At 42.2% G+C, this 20,412-nt stretch overlaps 1 protein-coding gene and 1 long non-coding RNA gene across 2 annotated transcripts in view; both read right to left on the reverse strand.

Moving 5' to 3' along the window:
* LOC117528787 (serine/threonine-protein kinase SMG1-like) overlaps positions 1 to 20,412 on the reverse strand; it is a gene marked incomplete at its 5' end in the record, with an annotated part of 213,177 nt that overhangs the window by 31,430 nt on the left and 161,335 nt on the right. The window contains 2 exon segments of the mRNA XM_034191411.1: positions 1,914 to 2,141; positions 9,633 to 9,812. Coding sequence (XP_034047302.1) covers positions 1,914 to 2,141; positions 9,633 to 9,812 — 408 coding nt within the window.
* On the reverse strand, positions 13,835 to 18,599 carry LOC117528645. Its single transcript, XR_004565842.1, has 4 exons — positions 18,336 to 18,599; positions 17,304 to 17,777; positions 16,892 to 17,107; positions 13,835 to 16,478 (listed from the first exon to the last, which is right to left on the reverse strand). It is a non-coding gene; the product is annotated as an uncharacterized LOC117528645 (long non-coding RNA).

Genomic DNA, 20,412 nt, shown 5'->3' on the forward strand with positions numbered 1-20,412 from the left:
GACTTATGGCCTCTGAAAATGAAGGGACTGTGTATACAAACTGCTGTCATTCCCAGATGGTTAATGTGGAATTTTTGTGAAAATAAATCTGAAAATTGACATTTAAATCCCATGTGACCATCCCTATCCACATATTTATGGACCAAACTGTGTGTTTAGTCATTTAAAGTTGTGGAATTAGTTTGAAAAACTTTGGGTCATCTTATGTGTTCTCAATTGTCTCAAAAATGATGTCAAAGAGCAGCAACGTGTCGCCCTGGAATATGAGGATTCGTCTAGTTGTTGGCCTTTGCAGTGGAGCAGCGACAGCGATTCACCGGCTGAGGTCAAAGAAAAGGAAAAGAGGTCAAAGAAAAGAGGTCAAAGAAAAGGAAAAGAGGTCAAAGAAAAGAGGTCAAAGAAAAGGAGGAGAGGTCAAAGAAGAGAGGTCAAAGAAAAGGAGGAGAGGTCAAAGAAGAGAGGTCAAAGAAAAAGAAGAGAGGTCAAAGAAAAGGAAGAGAGGACAAAGAAAAGGAAAAGCTCAAAGAGGTCAAAGAAAAGGGGTCAAAGAAAAGGAAAAGAGGTCAAAGCAAAGGAAAAGAGGTCAAAGAAAAGGAGGAGAGGTCAAAGAAGATAAGTAAAAGAAAAGGAAAAGAGCACAAAGAAAACAAAAAGAGCTCAAAGAAAAGGAAGCGAGGTCAAAGAAAAAGAAGCGAGGTCAAAGAAAAGGAAGCGAGGTCAAAGAAAAGGAAGCGAGGTCAAAGAAAAGGAAGCGAGGTCAAAGAAAAGGAAAAGAGCTCAAAGAAAAGGAAAAGAGGTCAAAGAAAAGAGGTCAAAGAAAAGGAGGAGAGGTCAAAGAAGAGAGGTCAAAGAAAAGGAAAAGAGGTCAAAGAAAAGAGGTCAAAGAAAAGGAGGAGAGGTCAAAGAAGAGAGGTCAAAGAAAAGGAGGAGAGGTCAAAGAAGAGAGGTCAAAGAAAAAGAAGAGAGGTCAAAGAAAAGGAAAAGAGGTCAAAGAAAAGGAAGAGAGGACAAAGAAAAGGAAAAGCTCAAAGAGGTCAAAGAAAAGGGGTCAAAGAAAAGGAAAAGAGGTCAAAGCAAAGGAAAAGAGGTCAAAGAAAAGGAGGAGAGGTCAAAGAAGAGAAGTAAAAGAAAAGGAAAAGAGCACAAAGAAAACAAAAAGAGCTCAAAGAAAAGGAAGCGAGGTCAAAGAAAAGGAAGCGAGGTCAAAGAAAAGGAAGCGAGGTCAAAGAAAAGGAAGCGAGGTCAAAGAAAAGGAAGCGAGGTCAAAGAAAAGGAAAAGAGCTCAAAGAAAAGGAAAAGAGCTCAAAGAAAAGGAAAAGCTCAAAGAAAAGAGGTCAAAGAAAAGGAAAAGAGCTCAAAGAAAAGAGGTCAAAGAAAAGGAAAAGAGCTAAAAGAAAAGAGGTCAAAGAAAAGGACTAGTGCTCAAAGAAAAGAGGTCAAATAAAAGATGTCAAAGAAAAGGAAAAGAGGCCAAAGAAAAGAAAAAGAGGCCAAAGAAAAGGAAAAGAGGCCAAAGAAAAGGAAGAGAGGACAAAGAAAAGGAAAAGAGGCCTAAGAAAAGGAAAAGAGGTCAAAGAAAAGGAAAGAGGTCAAAGAAAAGGAAAGAGGTCAAAGAAAAGGAAGAGAGGTCAAAGGAAAGAAAGAGTTGCTAAGATAAAGCGTGAAGACATCAAACCTCAGACAGTCAGTCCTCCACATCTGAGGTGATGAAGTCCCTCCCCTTGATTTCCAGCAGGAACTTAGAAAAAAACTGGTCTGTGGTCTGGGTGAGAAATGGTTAGCCTGGACCTTGACCTTCAGCAGATTCTTTGTCCCATTTTTGCACATTTTTGGATCATGGGCATTCATAGTAGAATGACGCCCTAAACTAGCATGCCAGCCTGAAGTCTGGGTGACAAATGGTTTGCCTGTACCTTGGCCATGGCCTTCAGCAGATGCTTGACGTCAGCGAGCTGGCGGTTGTGGCTGGACAGGATGGTCTTAATGGAGTCAACCAAGAGCTGCAGGGACTCGGCACTGGATTCCAGCTGCTGCTCCCGCTCTTCCTGCTTCCTCCGCTCAGCACTCAGCTCCTCCTCCAAGTGTGTCTGGCCACAGCTCAGCCAATCAGGACTTCCAATGGGCAGGTCCAACAATGGACTCTGGAAAGGTCAACAACACTGGATCAAGAAGCATGTTACCTCAAACCTCAGCCAAGAACGACATCCACTAAAACCCCGAAATGAGGACAATAAATCAAATCAAATCAATTTTATTTATATAGCGCCAAATCACAACAAACAGTTGCCCCAAGGCGCTTTATATTGTAAGGCAAGGCCATACAATAATTACAGAAAAACCCCAACAGTCAAAACGACCCCCTGTGAGCAAGCACTTGGCTACAGTGGGAAGGAAAAACTCCCTTTTAACAGGAAGAAACCTCCAGCAGAACCAGGCTCAGGGAGGGGCAGTCTTCTGCTGGGACTGGTTGGGGCTGAGGGAGAGAACCAGGAAAAAGACATGCTGTGGAGGGGAGCAGAGATCAATCACTAATGATTAAATGCAGAGTGGTGCATACAGAGCAAAAAGAGAAAGAAACAGTGCATCATGGGAACCCCCCAGCAGTCTACGTCTATAGCAGCATAACTAAGGGATGGTTCAGGGTCACCTGATCCAGCCCTAACTATAAGCTTTAGCAAAAAGGAAAGTTTTAAGCCTAATCTTAAAAGTAGAGAGGGTGTCTGTCTCCCTGATCTGAATTGGGAGCTGGTTCCACAGGAGAGGAGCCTGAAAGCTGAAGGCTCTGCCTCCCATTCTACTCTTACAAACCCTAGGAACTACAAGTAAGCCCGCAGTCTGAGAGCGAAGCGCTCTATTGGGGTGATATGGTACTACGAGGTCCCTAAGATAAGATGGGACCTGATTATTCAAAACCTTATAAGTAAGAAGAAGAATTTTAAATTCTATTCTAGAATTAACAGGAAGCCAATGAAGAGAGGCCAATATGGGTGAGATATGCTCTCTCCTTCTAGTCCCCGTCAGTACTCTAGAGAGTAAGAATCTTGACTCTTGTAGAGAAGAATAAACCAGAAGCCAACAAAAGCTGGAGTTTTTTTTTTTAACCTAACCAGACCCCTCCTACAGAGAGGCCGACTGCTATAGGCTAGTGACTAAACAATAGCTCTAATTAGCACCTATTGTGCACTCTCACAATCCCATCATTAGGAGAGTGCACAATAGGTGCTAATTAGAGCTATTGTTTAGTCACTAGCCTATAGCAGTCGGCCTCTCGGTAGGAGGGGTCTGGTTAGGTTAAAAAAAAAAAAAAATCCAGCTTTTGTTGGCTTCTGGTTTATTCTTCTCTACAAGAGTCAAGACAGAAGTCAGACTACCAGAGCAAGAATTTTAGCTGAGGAAGCTTCTGTGATTTGAAGCGAAACGTCCTCACATCAAGCAACCCAGTCCAGTCGAAGATTCAAGCTTCTCTACTATTTTCCTATGTCCACAAACATCTTTAAATATTTGGGCATCAATGTTACAAGAGATACATAGGGCCCTTATCAGGAAAACTATTGTCCTCTTTTTGAGAAAGTTAAATTACATCTAATAAAATGGAAAACACTTAATTTGGCCTTGATAGGAAAAGTGAACTGTATAAAAATGAATGTGCTTCCCAGATTTTTATATTTGATTCAATGTATTCCACTTTATCTTCCAAAATCTTTAACTCTATTGATGGGGCTTTCATTTCATTTACATGTGGTGGCAAAAAGCCCAGAATACAGTTCAATCTATTACAGAGGCCCAAATTACATGGTGGCTTAGCTCTTCCAAATCTCCTCCACTACTACTGGGCCACAAACATTAAAAAAAATCCTTTATTGGCTCGGTGCTCCTGATACAGACTGGTGCTGCTTCAAAGCCACATCCTGTATCTCAAAATCGCTTCATGCCCTGGTCACATCCAGTCTTCCCCTGTACATTTCTAATTATACTAATAATCCAAATGTCATAAATACGAGTACAATCAAGATATGGGTCCAACTTAGACAGAACTTTGGGTTCAATAACTTTGGGTTCAATAACTTGCTTCACATCAGTACTATATGTAACAATCATTTCTTTCCCCCAGCCAGATTAGACTGAATACTTTCTTTGGCAAAGACGAGGTATTTTTAAATTTAAAGACTTGTACACAAACCATATACACTCAACAAAAATATAAACGCAACACTTTTGGTTTTGCTCCCATTTTGTATGAGATGAACTCAAAGATCTAAAACTTTTTCCACATACACAATATCACCATTTCCCTCAAATATTGTTCACAAACCAGTCTAAATCTGTGATAGTGAGCACTTCTCCTTTGCTGAGATAATCCATCCCACCTCACAGGTGTGCCATATCAAGATGCTGATTAGACACCATGATTAGTGCACAGGTGTGCCTTAGACTGCCCACAATAAAAGGCCACTCTGAAAGGTGCAGTTTTGTTTTATTGGGGGGGATACCAGTCAGTATCTGGTGTGACCACCATTTGCCTCATGCAGTGCAACACATCTCCTTCACATAGAGCTGATCAGGTTGTCAGTTGTGGCCTGTGGAATGTTGGTCCACTCCTCTTCAATGGCTGTGAGAAGTTGCTGGATATTGGCAGGAACTGGTACACGCTGTCGTATACGCCAGTCCAGAGCATCCCAAACATGCTCAATGGGTGACATGTCCGGTGAGTATGCCGGCCATGCAAGAACTGGGACATTTTCAGCTTCCAAGAATTGTGTACAGATCCTTGCAACATGGGGCCGTGCATTATCCTGCTGCAACATGAGGTGATGTTCTTGGATGTATGGAACAACAATGGGCCTCAGGATCTCGTCACGGTATCTCTGTGCATTCAAAATGCCATCAATAAAATGCACCTGTGTTCTTCGTCCATAACAGACGCCTGCCCATACCATAACCCCACCGCCACCATGGGCCACTCGATCCACAACGTTGACATCAGAAAACCGCTCACCCACACGACGCCACACACGCTGTCTGCCATCTGCCCTGGACAGTGTGAACCGGGATTCATCCGTGAAGAGAACACCTCTCCAACGTGCCAAACGCCAGCGAATGTGAGCATTTGCCCACTCAAGTCGGTTACGACGATGAACTGGAGTCAGGTCGAGACCCCGATGAGGACGACGAGCATGCAGATGAGCTTCCCTGAGACGGTTTCTGACAGTTTGTGCAGAAATTCTTTGGTTATGCAAACCGATTGTTTCAGCAGCTGTCCGAGTGGCTGGTCTCAGACGATCTTGGAGGTGAACATGCTGGATGTGGAGGTCCTGGGCTGGTGTGGTTACACGTGGTCTGCGGTTGTGAGGCTGGTTGGATGTACTGCCAAATTCTCTGAAACGCCTTTGGAGACGGCTTATGGTAGAGAAATGAACATTCAATACACGAACAACAGCTCTGGTTGACATTCCTGCTGTCAGCATGCCAATTGCACGCTCCCTCAAATCTTGCGACATCTGTGGCATTGTGCTGTGTGATAAAACTGCACCTTTCAGAGTGGCCTTTTATTGTGGGCAGTCTAAGGCACACCTGTGCACTAATCATGGTGTCTAATCAGCATCTTGATATGGCACACCTGTGAGGTGGGATGGATTATCTCAGCAAAGGAGAAGTGCTCACTATCACAGATTTAGACTGGTTTGTGAACAATACTTGAGGGAAATGGTGATATTGTGTATGTGGCAAAAGTTTTAGATCTTTGAGTTCATCTCATACAAAATGGGAGCAAAACTAAAAGTGTTGCGTTTATATTTTTGTTGAGTGTATTTCAGGGGTGACCAAGTTCGGCCCTCGAGAGCTACCTTCCTGACACTGAGTTGTCTCCCTGCTCCAACACACCTGAATCCAATGAAAGACTCATTAGCAGGCTTTCATTGGATTCAGGTGTGTTGGAGCAGGGAGACAACTCAGTGTCAGGAAGGTAGCTCTCGAGGGCCGAACTTGGTCACCCCTGGTCTATTTGCTAGTTGTGAAGAATTGTTACTTAAATTTGACCTTCCACGATCCAGCTTATTTTGTGATTTCCAACTCAGCCATTTCCGTCAACAGTGACCCTAATTTTCTGGGTTTACTTTCACATTCAGGTTTAGACGACATGTCAGATATTTCAATGAATGCAAAAAGTCTAATGTCAAGGATTAATGATTGCAAATCTTTCAAGAACAAAACCCTTTTAAAAATCAGAGGGGATTGATTGGGAGGATGAACTGGGAGAGGACAGAAGAAAATATGTGGAATAGTGCCCTACAAAGAGTAAAGGATAGCTCGTCCTGTGCTAAATTAAGTATAATACAGTTCAAGGCAGTGCATCGTGCCCATTTTTCCAAAGCAAGATTGTCTAAGATATACTCTAACATAACCGCTAGTTGTGACAGATGTCACAATACACCGGGAACGTTAGCCCGTATGTTTTGGTCATGTCCCGTCTGAGCTCCCTATTGGTCCTTTATCTTTAAAACACTTGCAAAGGCGCTTAATATTGATTTGAAACCCAGTGTGGCAGCTGCCATATTCGGTGTTATGGATAGAAGACACTGTACAGTACCACATGGACATGAAAATATAGTTACTTTACAACGTTACTTGCATGGAGAAGAATACTTCTTCATTGGAAATCCAAAAACCTAAAGCATCTTCGTGGTTGAGTGATCTCATGCAGTTTATACAGTTTGAAAAGATAAAATACTCACTCAGAGGCTTGAGAGACAAATTCTTCTCCATCTGGGACCCGGTGTTGAGATATATGGAAGGACTCAAAGTTCTGCTTAATGAACTTAGTGGTGCTCCTCTTCTTCATGCAAGCTACAGTATGTCATTGGGCGTTGGGCTCGAGTCCAGAAGATCATGGGTTCAAATCTCCGCCTGACTGGAAAAATAACTAAGGGCCCTTGGGCAAGGCGTTAATCCCCTATTGCTCCCGGTGTGTAGTGAGCGCCTTGTATGGCAGCACCCTGACATCGGGGTGAGTGTGAGGCATTATTGTAAAGCGCTTTGAGCGTCTGATGCAGATGGAAAAGCGCTATATAAATGCAGTCCATTTACCATTTATGTCTGTTCAATAACAGCACTGGACATATTACTATTTATTTTTCTTTTATTATTGTGTCTTCATTTCCTCAACTTCATGGATTTTAAGTTTATCTTCTCCACAGTTGTCAGGTGTCAAGTATTCCTTGTCTGCTAATCTGGAACAGTGTCCAAGTTTTTTTTGTTTTTTTTTAGGTAAGTGGGAGGGTGGGATGGATGTGTGGTTAAATGCATCAAGTTCAGTGTGTGTGTGTGTGTGTGTGTGTGTGTGTGTGTGTATAAAAATGGAAATGTCAATGATTGTACACATTTTTACTAAACTGTTTGACAAAATTTCTGAATAAAAAGAATAAAAAAATGGTCATTGATGTGTGAGAAAGGCAAACGGACCCTGACTTCAGGCACTGATTGGTCCAAACCCCCTGCTTTCGGCTGTTCCCGTTAGGGGTCACCACAGCAGATCAGTCGTTTCCATCTCACCCTGTCCTCTGTATCTTCCTCTGTCACACCAACCACCTGCATGTCCTCTCTCAGCACATCCATGAACCTCCTCTTTGGTCTCCCTCTTCTCCTCCTGCCTGGTGGCTCCATCCTCAGCATCCTTCTCCCTATATACCCTGGGTCCCTCCTCTGCACATGACCAAACCATCTCAATCTCGCCTCTCTGACTTTGTCTCCAAACCATCCCACCTGAGCTGTCCCTCTGATATGTTCATTCCTAATCTTGTCCATTCTTGTCACTCCCAAAGAGAATCTCAACATCTTCAGCTCTGCCTCCTGTCTTTTTATTAGTGCCACTGTCTCTAAACCATACAACATAGCTGGTCTCACTACTGTCTTGTAAACTTTCTCCTTCACTCTTGCTGATATTCTTCGGTCACAAATCACTCCTGCCACCTTTCTCCACCCACTCCACCCTGCCTGCACTCTCTTCTTCACCTCTCTACCACACTCTCCATTACTTTGAACAGTTGACCCCAAATATTTAAACTCATCTACTTTCACCACTTCTACTCCTTGTAACTGCACTATTCCACTGAGCTCCCTCTCATTCACACACATGTACTCAGTCTTGCTTCTACTGACTTTCATTCCCCTTCTCTCCAGAGCATATCTCCACTTCTCCAGACTAGACTCAACTTGCTCTCTACTCTCACTACAGATCACAATGTCATCTGCAGACATCATAGTCCATGGGGACTCCTGTCTGATCTCATCTGTCAACCTGTCCATCACCACTGCAAACAAGAAAGGACTCAGAGCTGATCCTTGGTGTAATCCCACCTCCACCTTGAATGAGTGTCATTCCGACTGCGCATCTCACCGCTGTCACACTATTCTTGTACATGTCCTGCACTACCCTCACATACTTCTCTGCCACTCCAGACTTCCTCATACAATACCACAGCTCTTCTCTTGTCACCCTGTCATAAGCTTTCTCTAAATCCACAAACACACAATGTAACTCTTTCTGACCTTCTCTATACTTCATCAGTATTCTCAGAGCAAACATTGCATCTGTAGTGCTCTTTCTCGGCATGAAACCATATTGCTGCTCACAGATCATCTGTTTTCTAAGTCTAGCTTCTAGTACTCTTTCCCATAACTTCATGTTGCGCCTGATCAGCTTTATGCCTCTGTAGTTACTGCAGCTCTGCACATCGCACTTGTTCTTAAAAAGAGGAACCAGCACACTTCTTCTCCACTGCTCAAGCATCCTCTACCTTTCCAAGATTTTATTAAGGTGGTTAGAAACTCCACTGCCATCTCTCCTAGACATTTCCATGCCTCCACTGGAATGTCATCTGGACTGACGGCCTTTCCACTCTTCATAGCTGCCCTCACGTCATCCTTACTAATCTCTCGCACTTCCTGATTTCCTCTCGCCATATCATCCAGCCTTTTTCTGTCATTTTCTTCATTCATCAGCTCCTCAAAATATTCCCTCCGCCTTCTGAACACACTCTCCCCACTTGTCAGCACATTGCCATCTGCATCTTTTACAACCCTAACCTGCTGCACAAGTTCTTTTCTCCTTCTTTACTGCACAACCTCTTGTACAGCTCGCTATATGCTGTTTCTTTAGCTTTTGCCAATTCTCTTTTCACCTTACATCAAGAAAGATTTGTGTTCAGAGTGTGTGAAACAAAATTTTGACAACTTTTTGACTGTAGGCAAATATCGGCCTCAATGATTAGTATCGGCCTCCAAACCTTGCCGATAATCGGTATTGTTATTGGCCCTTAAAATCCATATTCGTCAACAGACATATGGGGTGAAATCTAATGGCCCCGAATGTCTGTCACTGTGTGAATGGTCACTTCGGACAAAACAACATGCTGCAACTTGATACTAATATTAACAAATATGAAGGAAAAAAAAATACAAAGTGGAATGAAACTAATACAGGAACTGTGACAAAAACAGGGATTACAAAAGCAGGAAGGATTCATTCATCTTTGTGGCCAGGTGTCATCTGACATATCGGTAGCTGCAAATTAACAATGATAAATCTGAAGTGATTTGGAGCAGGTGTCTGTAGCGAGAACAGAGGTCAAACCCACCAGCCTGTGCAGCAGTTGGAGCTCCAGCGGTGACACAGTGCTGTTGAACTGAGCCGTGTAAGAAGAAGTCTGCTGGCATCTCTTCAGTAGCTCGAACAGCGCCGTGTCCATGCTGAGAGCCTCGGGGGTCCGGGTCCGCAGCCCTTCAAAGTTCAGAATGGTAGAACACAAGAAAGACACCTGGAAAGAGTGGACAAGAACTCCATCAGGTCTTCAATGCTGCAGTCACCTGAGGGCAACTGATAAGATAGATAGATAAGGGCAAAACCGGCTGTCGTGCGCTGAGGCTGTGCTCAGGCAGAACTGCCACCCCAACAGCGAGAATGCAGTGCATGTTCAGAAACAACCCAACCATCATTCTCCAGAACCTTCATGTGAGAATAGGGATAAAGTATCAAACAGGTTTTCTGCAATAATTTGAAAAAATGATACTTTGTTCCCTTCTGGGAGCTGCAGCGACTCAATGAGAAAGTCAACACTGTCAGGATTTGGACTTTGTGTGTGGGTTGATTGGTTTGCTTTTGTTTCCGTCTGTCTCTTGCACTGCTTTTCTACTTCTGTTTTCCCTGTCCTGCTCTCTTGCTCCTCTTCTTCTCTTGGTTCGGCATGGGGGAGGGCGTTTTTCTCTGTGCTGGACACGCCCTGTCTCTGGAAATTTCTTCACACCTGTCCCTGATTTCATGCTCATTACCTGGGGCTTTATAAACCTCACTGTGTGCCTGTATTCCTCGCCTGATCAATGTGCTTTGTGCCTCTTTGTAGCTGTTTCTCATGTTTCTTGCCTTGACTGCCTCATCGTGTTTTTGACTACTTGCCTGTGTATCCGGACCACGCCCTGATGATTGTGTTACTGTTGCTCTTTTTGGACTGCCTTTGTGTGTACCGACCCCTGCCTACGAATTAAGTAAACGCCACAATTATATAGAGCTGTTTGTCTGCGTCATGCAATTGTGTCCTGTCTGCTTTGCCAGTAGAACCTGATAGATCAATCAGGCCAACGGCGGACGTAGCACACGTGGACCCTGAAGCTGTTCAGCAGGCGGTACGCCACCACAGCCGTCGGCTTGCTCAGCAAGAGGACCAGCTAGCCGCCCTGAGCTGTGGAGTCAGTGAGTTAGCCAAACGACAAGACGCTTTCATGGCCTCTGTGAGCTTGCAGATGGAGCAACTCCTGAACACTTTGAAACATCAGGCCTCGATCAGTATGGTTCCCGCTACTACGCCGCTTCCGAGACCATCGACTGCCCCACCGGCTTCCGTCCCCGTCCCTGCGGTATGTAACCAACTCTCTCGACCCGAGCATTTTTCCGGAGAGTCTGGGGATGTTAGACCATTCATCACACAGTGCGAGCTGCACTTTGAACTGATGGCATTAATGTTTCCGTCCGATTGGGCGAAGATAGCATTCATGATTTCTCACCTTTCTGGTTGGGCAGCTACATGGGCAACAGCCGAGTGGAGCCACGATGCGCCAACTTGCTCCTCCCTTACGGCATTCACCAACTCCCTGCAGCAGGTTTCCCAGCATGACCCTCCTGGCTGCGAAGCGGCTCATGCATTGATGAGGTTAAGGCAAGGAAATCATCGAGTGGCCGACTAAGCCACTGACTTTCGAATTCTGGCTGCAAAGAGTGAGTGGAATCCCGTGGCGGTCCAAGATGTTTTTTTCCGGGGCCTGAGTGACGTCATAAGATCAGTTGGTGGCGGTGGATCTGCCTGAAAATCTCGACAAGCTAAGTTTCTGTGTAGGCTCTCAGTTGTCCAGGTGGTTTCCATAGTAGAGAAGCTTGAATCTTCGACTGCACCGGGTTGCTTGCCGTGAGGACGTTTCACTTCAAATCGCAGACGCTTCCTCAGCTAAAATTCTTGCTCTGGTACTAACCCTAACCCTGACCCTTGTTGAGAAGAGTTTGCAGAGGAAATCTGACAGTCACACTCTGAATGAATCTGATGGTGACCAAGCTGGCGAGCCTGGTCGTGACGATGGGCCGTATCGGGAGAAAACCAGCGGGCCTGATGGTGAGGAAGCTGGCAGGGATCACAAGGAAACGGACATGACTGATCACGACAAATTAATAGCCCCCTGGCTGTTTGCTCCAAATGCGTCCTGCGCCAATACGCACAGCGATCACAGAAAGTGAGCAGACGGAGGGCCTCTCATACACTCTCACATGCTCAAACAAAGAGTGTCTGAGTTTCAGGATTGCTCCACTAGCTTGGCTGTGAATGTTATTGGATCAGTCTGTGGCCAGCTCTCTTGCAGCGGCACCGTTTACCATATCAATGAAGCGAGGGGGAGGGGCCGCTCCTCAGAGTGTAAATAAGCCCGGAAGTGTGAAAAGTGCTTTGAGAGCAGGAGAGAGCAAACACACAGTCGACTTTGAAATTTGTGATGTGAGCTTTGTGTAATAGCAGACAGAAATTGCTTTGAGATGAAGACAAACATCAAACTTTATTGCAGACTCCAACCCTTACAAAAAAGTTCTATAGGCTTCTATAAGATTCTATAGAGATCTTATAGGTTTCCACAAAACACCTATAGACATGCGACCTATAGGAGTCTCGGCCTATAGAGACCTATAGCATTCTACAGACATAGGGAGCTATAGGCTCCATTGCCAATAGAAACCTATAGGTTTCTATAGACATGCCAACATATAGAAACACCATATTAATCAATTCTGGTATTTTACTCAAATTTAGAAGATAAATGATCTGATAGAAAAAAATGCGGAATTTGGATGAAAAAAACAGATTATTTTGTCTCCATATTTATATGCAAGATAATGTTGCCACTGTACTAGCAAGGAGACATTACTTTTTGTTCACCTGTAACCATAATATATTTGAGAAGTGTATATATACACATCATACTTATACACAAGCAGATATAAAAGGCAAAGTATAAAAAAAGTTACACAACTTTATCACAAATATATTTTATTACAAATTCAAAATTATTAAATGTATATACATAATCACATATATCATTTTCTTTGTAGAACCATGGAACTTGGAAACTGCAGTATCATCAAACACAAGTATAGTTATAAACATCCAAACAGGTCAGCATTAATGCAGTTTGCTTCAAATGGTTACTATAACATCTGTAACTGAAACTACACATGCATATGTTACATCAGGTCAACCCGTATGCCAGTGTATACAATCCTGTAGGACCGTCTATATCCTATATGCCAGAGGTGGGACGAAGTCACTGTCAAGTCATTCTCAAGTCATGAATCGGCAAGTTTCAAGTCAAATCTCAAGTGAGCTTGCAAACAATTGGTGGTCATTATGACTTGAGACTTCCCGATTCATGACTTGAGAGTGACTTGACAGTGACTTCGACCCATATTCATGCATATAGTTTCAGTAACCATTTGAAACTGTCTGCTAAAATAATGTTCCTACACATGAATGTTTTGCATGTTAGAACTTTGCCTTTTGATTTTGTCATGTATAAATTTTGATATTTTTAGTGAAATCCATATTTTAGCTGTCCTAGTAGTTGTACGCTTATATGTGAATTTGAGCATACACATTTACATTTTTCAGTCATACATTAACTTTTGTACTTTTGTAATAATGTAATGAGAAAATCTATTAAAACAATTTAATAGGCTGTCCTATAGGATTCTATAGACAGACCTGGAGAATTCTATAGGCTGTCCTATAGGATTCTATAGACAGACCTGGAGAATTCTATGGGCTGTCCTATACGATTCTATAGACAGACCTGGAGAATTCTATAGGCTGTCCTACAGGATTCTATAGACAGACCTGGAGAATTCTATAGGCTGTCCTATACGATTCTATAGACAGACCTGGAGAATTCTATAGGCTGTCCTATAGGATTCTATAGACAGACCTGGAGAATTCTATGGGCTGTCCTATACGATTCTATAGACAGACCTGGAGAATTCTATAGGCTGTCCTACAGGATTCTATAGACAGACCTGGAAAATTCTATAGGCTGTCCTACAGGATTCTATAGACAGACCTGGAGAATTCTATAGGCTGTCCTACAGGATTCTATAGACAGACCTGGAGAATTCTATAGGCTGTCCTATACGATTCTATAGACAGACCTGGAGAATTCTATAGGCTGTCCTATACGATTCTATAGACAGACCTGGAGAATTCTATAGGCTGTCCTATAGGATTCTATAGACAGACCTGGAGAATTCTATGGGCTGTCCTAAAGGATTCTATAGACAGACCTGGAGAATTCTATAGGCTGTCCTATACGATTCTATAGACAGACCTGGAGAATTCTATAGGCTGTCCTATACGATTCTATAGACAGACCTGGAGAATTCTATAGGCTGTCCTATAGGATTCTATAGACAGACCTGGAGAATTCTATAGGCTGTCCTATAAGATTCTATAGACAGACCTGGAGAATTCTATAGGCTGTCCTATAGGATTCTATAGACAGACCTGGAGAATTCTATGGGCTGTCCTATAGGATTCTATAGACAGACTTGGAGAATTCTATGGGCTGTCCTATATGATTCTATAGACAGACCTGGAGAATTCTATAGGCTGTCCTATAGGATTCTATAGACAGACCTGGAGAATTCTATAGGCTGTCCTATACGATTCTATAGACAGACCTGGAGAATTCTATAGGCTGTCCTATAGGATTCTATAGACAGACCTGGAGAATTCTATAGGCTGTCCTATAGGATTCTATAGACAGACCTGGAGAATTCTATAGGCTGTCCTATACGATTCTATAGACAGACCTGGAGAATTCTATGGGCTGTCCTATAGGATTCTATAGAGGGCCAAGTTCTGCTAACATGTAAAACATTCATGTGCAAGCATCAATTCACAACTTAATCCCAGTAGAACCGAGAAGGTAGTGGGCACAGGTAAGATGAAACATCAGATTTCATAAAAATACATTTTTGCAGGATGTCTCCTGGATAAATACAAATATTTGGGTTATCTGCATGTTGGTCAATATTTACAAGAGAATCAGATGAACAGCCTAGCCTTGCATCAACAAATGATGGTCTTCGTGTAATGCTTAATGGCTTTACTAGTATGATATTTGCTTTATCACACAAACAAAAACCATTATCACTCATGCAGTCTGGTCCCAACTTAACACAGAGAAAAGCTTAAATTCTTCCATATTTATACACATCATGAGTAAATGCAACGTAGCAGCTGCAATGCCGAGCAGATTGAAAATAGTCACTGCTGGTGGTGAAAAATAAATCTCTTGTATACAATGGCGGAAGTGTGCACTTGGTTCCCTGTCAGTCTGCTTGCAGCCAGTAACTTTGATGGAGGCAGAATAAACTTGCTCTCCTTTGCCAAGAGCACGCAAATTATTTGAAAGTACGTTTGTGCATTTTGATTTAGAGTGTCTGCTGGCCAATGAGGTGTACAGGACAGACACATCAGTGTTCTCCTCCATGCAACTAACTGCTAACTCTGTCATCACCTTCATGAGAGAGAATGTCTCACAAATCTGAAAACCAACTTCCTGGGTACTGTGGAAACACCTAATCAAAGTCCTGTTGTATCCCTCAAAAACAAAGGTGGAAGTTGCCCATAAAGGGCCAGTGTTGATAACTGACTGGGCAAAATGAATCAATGAGTGGACATTGAAAGTGCAAACGCTCAGTCATCAGAACAAACATCCTGAGGCAAGTGTTGCTCTCACGAACCTTTCTTTCAGAAACACTCTCACTCATGAGGTAATAAATACCAAATACAAATAGGAACCAGTGTTTCATATACACAGCAGGTCAAATTCCCTGAAATACCACCAAAGAATAGAACAGGAGAGCTCGCCATTCAGATGCCTTCCAATACTTCTGCGTTTTGAGAGACCTGGGGCATCTGTTATTTCACTTGGAGGTGCTATATCCTGCAGTCTCTCATCTAATTTCTTCACCTGGTCACCAATGTAATATGCCTCTGCTCTGTTTGCTGAATCCAGCCAAGTCCCCACAAAATGTCTAGTAACTCCTAAGAAAGCTGTGTGTTGTGATTCAGAACAAATGCCTTTCACAGAGTCATAATGTGGTAACTGCATGACAACTGAAGGCCCCTTCACACCTTGCTGACACATCCCTGTTCTCTGTGACTCTACTGACAATCTCCTCTGATCATCGTCAGTTCTTGGGAGTGCTTCACCATTGTATGGGTAAGTACGAATGGGAGGACCATTTCCATTTGGTATTGGTGTGCCTTCCTGCTTACACCAGTCGCATCCATACTTCCCATTGAACTGGAATTCCTCACTAAAGCCCTGGCAGGTGCATCCGCTGACAGGCAAAGAGCAAAAATCCTGGTTTGGCCAAGAGGTGAGTGCAAACCATCTGCTCCCAAATCTCTAAGTTCATCCACAAATGGTTTTAAGAAAGTATTCATGTTGGGTTTACATTCTCCAAACCACAAACCTGCCATAATCATATGTTTCCTGCGCATATGTGGTGGAATTTCATTTACTGTGGCAAACAAAGGCCAAACAGAAAAATTGAAGGATTTAAAAACAGAAACGCCATCAGTGTTGAACAATAATGACAAGTCACTGGGACCTATTATGCCATCATGAAGAAAGTTTTTATAAAGTTTACCATGAACAATGTCATTTATGTTAGTTTCTCTCAAGAGTTCATCAATATTTCGATTTTCAAGGGCAGCTGCCACTTCTGGTACTTTCATCATTCTTTGCAGCTGTGTTTTGACGGGCATCCTGAGAAAAAAACTACCCTCTGCAGTTGAGATGTCTGCACTGAACTCACTGCCGCAGTTTGTACAATTCCTTGTCAATTTCTCGGGGCCAAGATATGCAGTGCACGCCATGCAATAACAGTGAACCTGAAATTGAAATAGAAGAATGGTATGAATATAAGAACATTGAAACCTGCGAGAGCACGGTCGTTTATGTAATGCACAACAGAAGCTTGAGCAACATTGATTATCAATGATAAGCAATCTGTATAGCAACAAAAAACACCATACACCAACAAGAACATGATTTACTAGCATACCATGGCAAATGATAACAGCACAGACTAATGCTGCATTTACACATAACAATGACAAGAAATGAATGCCACGAAGTATACATTCTTGGCCGCTGATCATGTTAAGAATGTCAGGAATGTGCCAAGAATGAAGCAAATATGACGTTCGTAATGCGTTCTGCCTATGTGTAAATGCAGCATAACTCCCTTTATATGAAACACATTGGTCAGTACAGATGATGATTTAATAAAAAATAAACATACCTCGTACATTGAATATTCAACACTCTTGTACAGCAAATACTTTGATGTAGGAACACTGTTTGGACAGTGTATATTCATCAAAGAAAGAAGATCATCCAAAGCACTATCAGAAAGACCATCCCGCAAGACAGAGGACACTATCAGCAGTAGACTCTGTGACTTGGTGATGGGTGCATCTGGATAAATTGGAAGATTTCCATCTTCAACGCTGAATCCCTAAAAAAGGCAAAAAAAAAAACAAAAAACAAAAAACAGTGAGCATCAGAAAGGTGTAACATGAGTCACGGGGCTGACTAATACGCAATATTACTTATGCAACAAATGCAATGTTTGGTTTAGGTGTGCTTCTATTTATTTCTACAATAGAGGAAATATGGTACATAAATTGGTCTCAGTCATGATGCTGACTTACCCGGTGATTATCATCTGGTTCATCTCCTTCCTCCCCATCACCATGCTGAAAATCATAATCATCTCCTCCAGAGTCAACTCCGTTGTCATGTCAATCCTCATCATCCCCCTGATCCATTTCTTCATTTTGTCCTGAGTCTCCACCCTTGTCTTGCCCCAAATCATCCTCGCTTTCCTTGTTGCCATCAATATGCCAAGTGTTATCATCTTCAATGTTATGATCAGATCCAACATCACCATACCACATGTCTGCTGAATCTGCTTGGTCTATTTCACTGAGAACATCACCCTTGGTTCCATTGTCCACTAGATCATCCTGTTCTAAAACCACCCCACCTTATTGAGAACTACTATGTTGAAACACAGCTCTATTTCTGATGTCCACTCGATCATTCATTGGTAAGTCAGTTTCAGGTTGTTCAACATCAGTGCCACAGTGGTTACAATCAATCCCTTCATCAGTCTTTGGATGCTCCTAGGAAAAAAATATAGGATACATGCACTTTTAGCAACATGAATTTCAAGTATGCAGAGAAGTGGCATTTAATATTTTTAATCTTGATTGATGTTGATCTCAATTTAAAAACAATTTCTCATAAAATTAATAAAAGGAAAAAGTCACTATACATTATCTTCAAGCAAACAGAAATATTGTTCAAATGGAAACAATTCAAATAGTGAAAACAGCCATACTAATTTTGTTTCAATTTCAACTGGTTATTCTAGATCATAATATAGCCAACATTCAAGAATCTACAAATTAACCATATATATGCCAGTTTCATTATTTCTAACCGTATACAAGCCAATCAAGTGGACAATGATTAGAATCGTGAGCATTATGTTACATGTGTTTTTCTTCGTGAAAGAAATCTTAATATTTTCGCATGCCTCGTTTAGTCTCTTATTTTTTTTTCCAGCCCCCCACACACACACAATGCTACAATACTTTTGGAGTACCCCTCCCCACAGCCCGATTGTTAGTGACCCCCCAGTCTAAACATAAGGAAAAACGGGTCTCTTTTGTACTTACGGGAGCAACTGACTGAAGACTTGAGATCAATGGTTTCACCACCTACAATTCTTCTTCTCTTTCTTCGATTACATTTCGTCTGTCTCGGAAGAGAGATATCGGGATTAATCCCATATTGTCTGTAACGTTGTCAAAGCATGTCAACCGAAATATGGCCGTCGGGTTGTTGGTGTTTTTTCTTCTTCTTCTTCTGTGACTTTTATTGGCGGCTTACAATCTTGGTGCACTACCGCCATCTACTGGACTGAGGTGTGATCACTTTGGGATGGCAATGGACAACTAAACTAAAAAACAGCAACAACAAAAAACCACTAATGTCTCCTTGCAAGCTGAGTTCTTTTCAGAAAATCTATAACTGCTTTGGCTGTGGACGTCGGGTTGTTGTTGTTCTTCTTCTTCGTCTTCGTTTTTAAAGGCGGTTGGCAACCAGCTTATACGGAGCATTACTGCCACCACCTGGACGGCAGTGTAGGTCAGGAGGGGCAGTCAGGTTATGTGTGCATGCGTACAACAGAACAGTGCCTGCAATGATTCAAAATAAATATATATATTTTTTAAATAAATGAAACAAAAAATTAAAATAGAATTAACCTTTCAGTTTTTTTTAATAAAAACATCTAAAACTTAGATCAATGCGAACAAATAAACACGTATAAGTCATGAATCTGTCTCCAGGTCATAGGTCATTATATCCCATGATGCCATGCGCTCAAAGGATCGCGCCATTTCAAAATGAGGCTGATCTTGGAGAAAGACCGCGTCACTTTTGTCTGTTTCCTTTATTTCGCATTTACGCTTGTATAATGGTGAAATATGCCCTTTTTTAATTTTTTGAGGAAGATTCCGTTGAAGGAGGCGAATTCAAGTGGATTGTTGGCCTCGAAGAGACTGCAGAGTCTACGATTGGAAGTAAAACAGAGGTATGCATTGTGTTACGTTGTTAAAAAGATTTTAAACTGTGATCGCTTCGGACATCACACAATAAGAGAATGGAGTTCTGAGTGCGCGCGTGGGCTCCGGGTTGTACCGCCAACCAGGAGTTATCCCGAACGGCAGTTCTATATTGTACCATCTGAGAAATGCAGGCGTGAGAAATGGCTCGCTGCAATCATCAGGGTCGCTGTAAACACCGATGGGAGTATCAACAAAAAGGAACAATGGACTCCCAAGTCCGGTCCTGCTGTGTTCTGCCCATTTCATCTCGTAAATACTTTTTTGTGTTAATATTCAATTTCAGTTTTAAATCGATTCAACAATGCTTCACGATTGACGAACAACGTTTGCTGCCTACCAGATGTTCAACTCGCACATGCGCACTCGGAACTCCAATCTCACTTATTTTGACCAGCATTTTGAAGGTGAATCTAAGACCTGCTTCAACACTAGCTCTGGACTTGGAAACTCATTTTACCATTGAATAAAACATGCTCCATTTGTTTGCAATGCTCGCCCTATTTATGTAAGGACACCCCCCCCCCTCCATTGTGTCATGTACAAGTTCTTTTGTCCTGTTGATTGGTTGTTAACTAACAGCACAAAAGATGATTTTATCTACAGCATAATTAAATTCCATAGCATTCATTCCTACTTTCCTATGTGAGTTCCATTACAAAATATAATCTCATTATGTTACCCCTAAGGTAAAATGTGTGACTACACAGACCTCAGCAATAAATTAATTTAAAATGCCCCAAATTATATATATGTAACATTTTGTCACTTTGTGTTTCTTTTTCCTCAGGTTATTGTTAAATGACCTTTAAACAAGAATTTGATGAAGAAACTTGGCAAAGAAGAGATCCACTTGAAGAGTTACCAGGTAAAAAACTGCTGCGCATACATTTTGAAAACTGGTGGTGAGTTAAGCATTTTCGCGATATATGACCAAAATGGGTGGTTCTAGTTTCCTTACAAGCTTTGGGCATCATATTCTTTTTGGCCTTATTTATGGATAACATGCTCCAGGAATAAATGGTAATAGAAAATAAATAAAGTAATGACAAAGTTGCAGTAACCCCCAACAACCATACATTTTTCTAAAGCTTAAATACTCTTCTATTAAATAAAATTATTACAA

Source organism: Thalassophryne amazonica, chromosome 16, assembly GCF_902500255.1.
Source record: "Thalassophryne amazonica chromosome 16, fThaAma1.1, whole genome shotgun sequence".
NCBI classification, from domain to species: Eukaryota; Metazoa; Chordata; class Actinopteri; order Batrachoidiformes; family Batrachoididae; genus Thalassophryne; species Thalassophryne amazonica.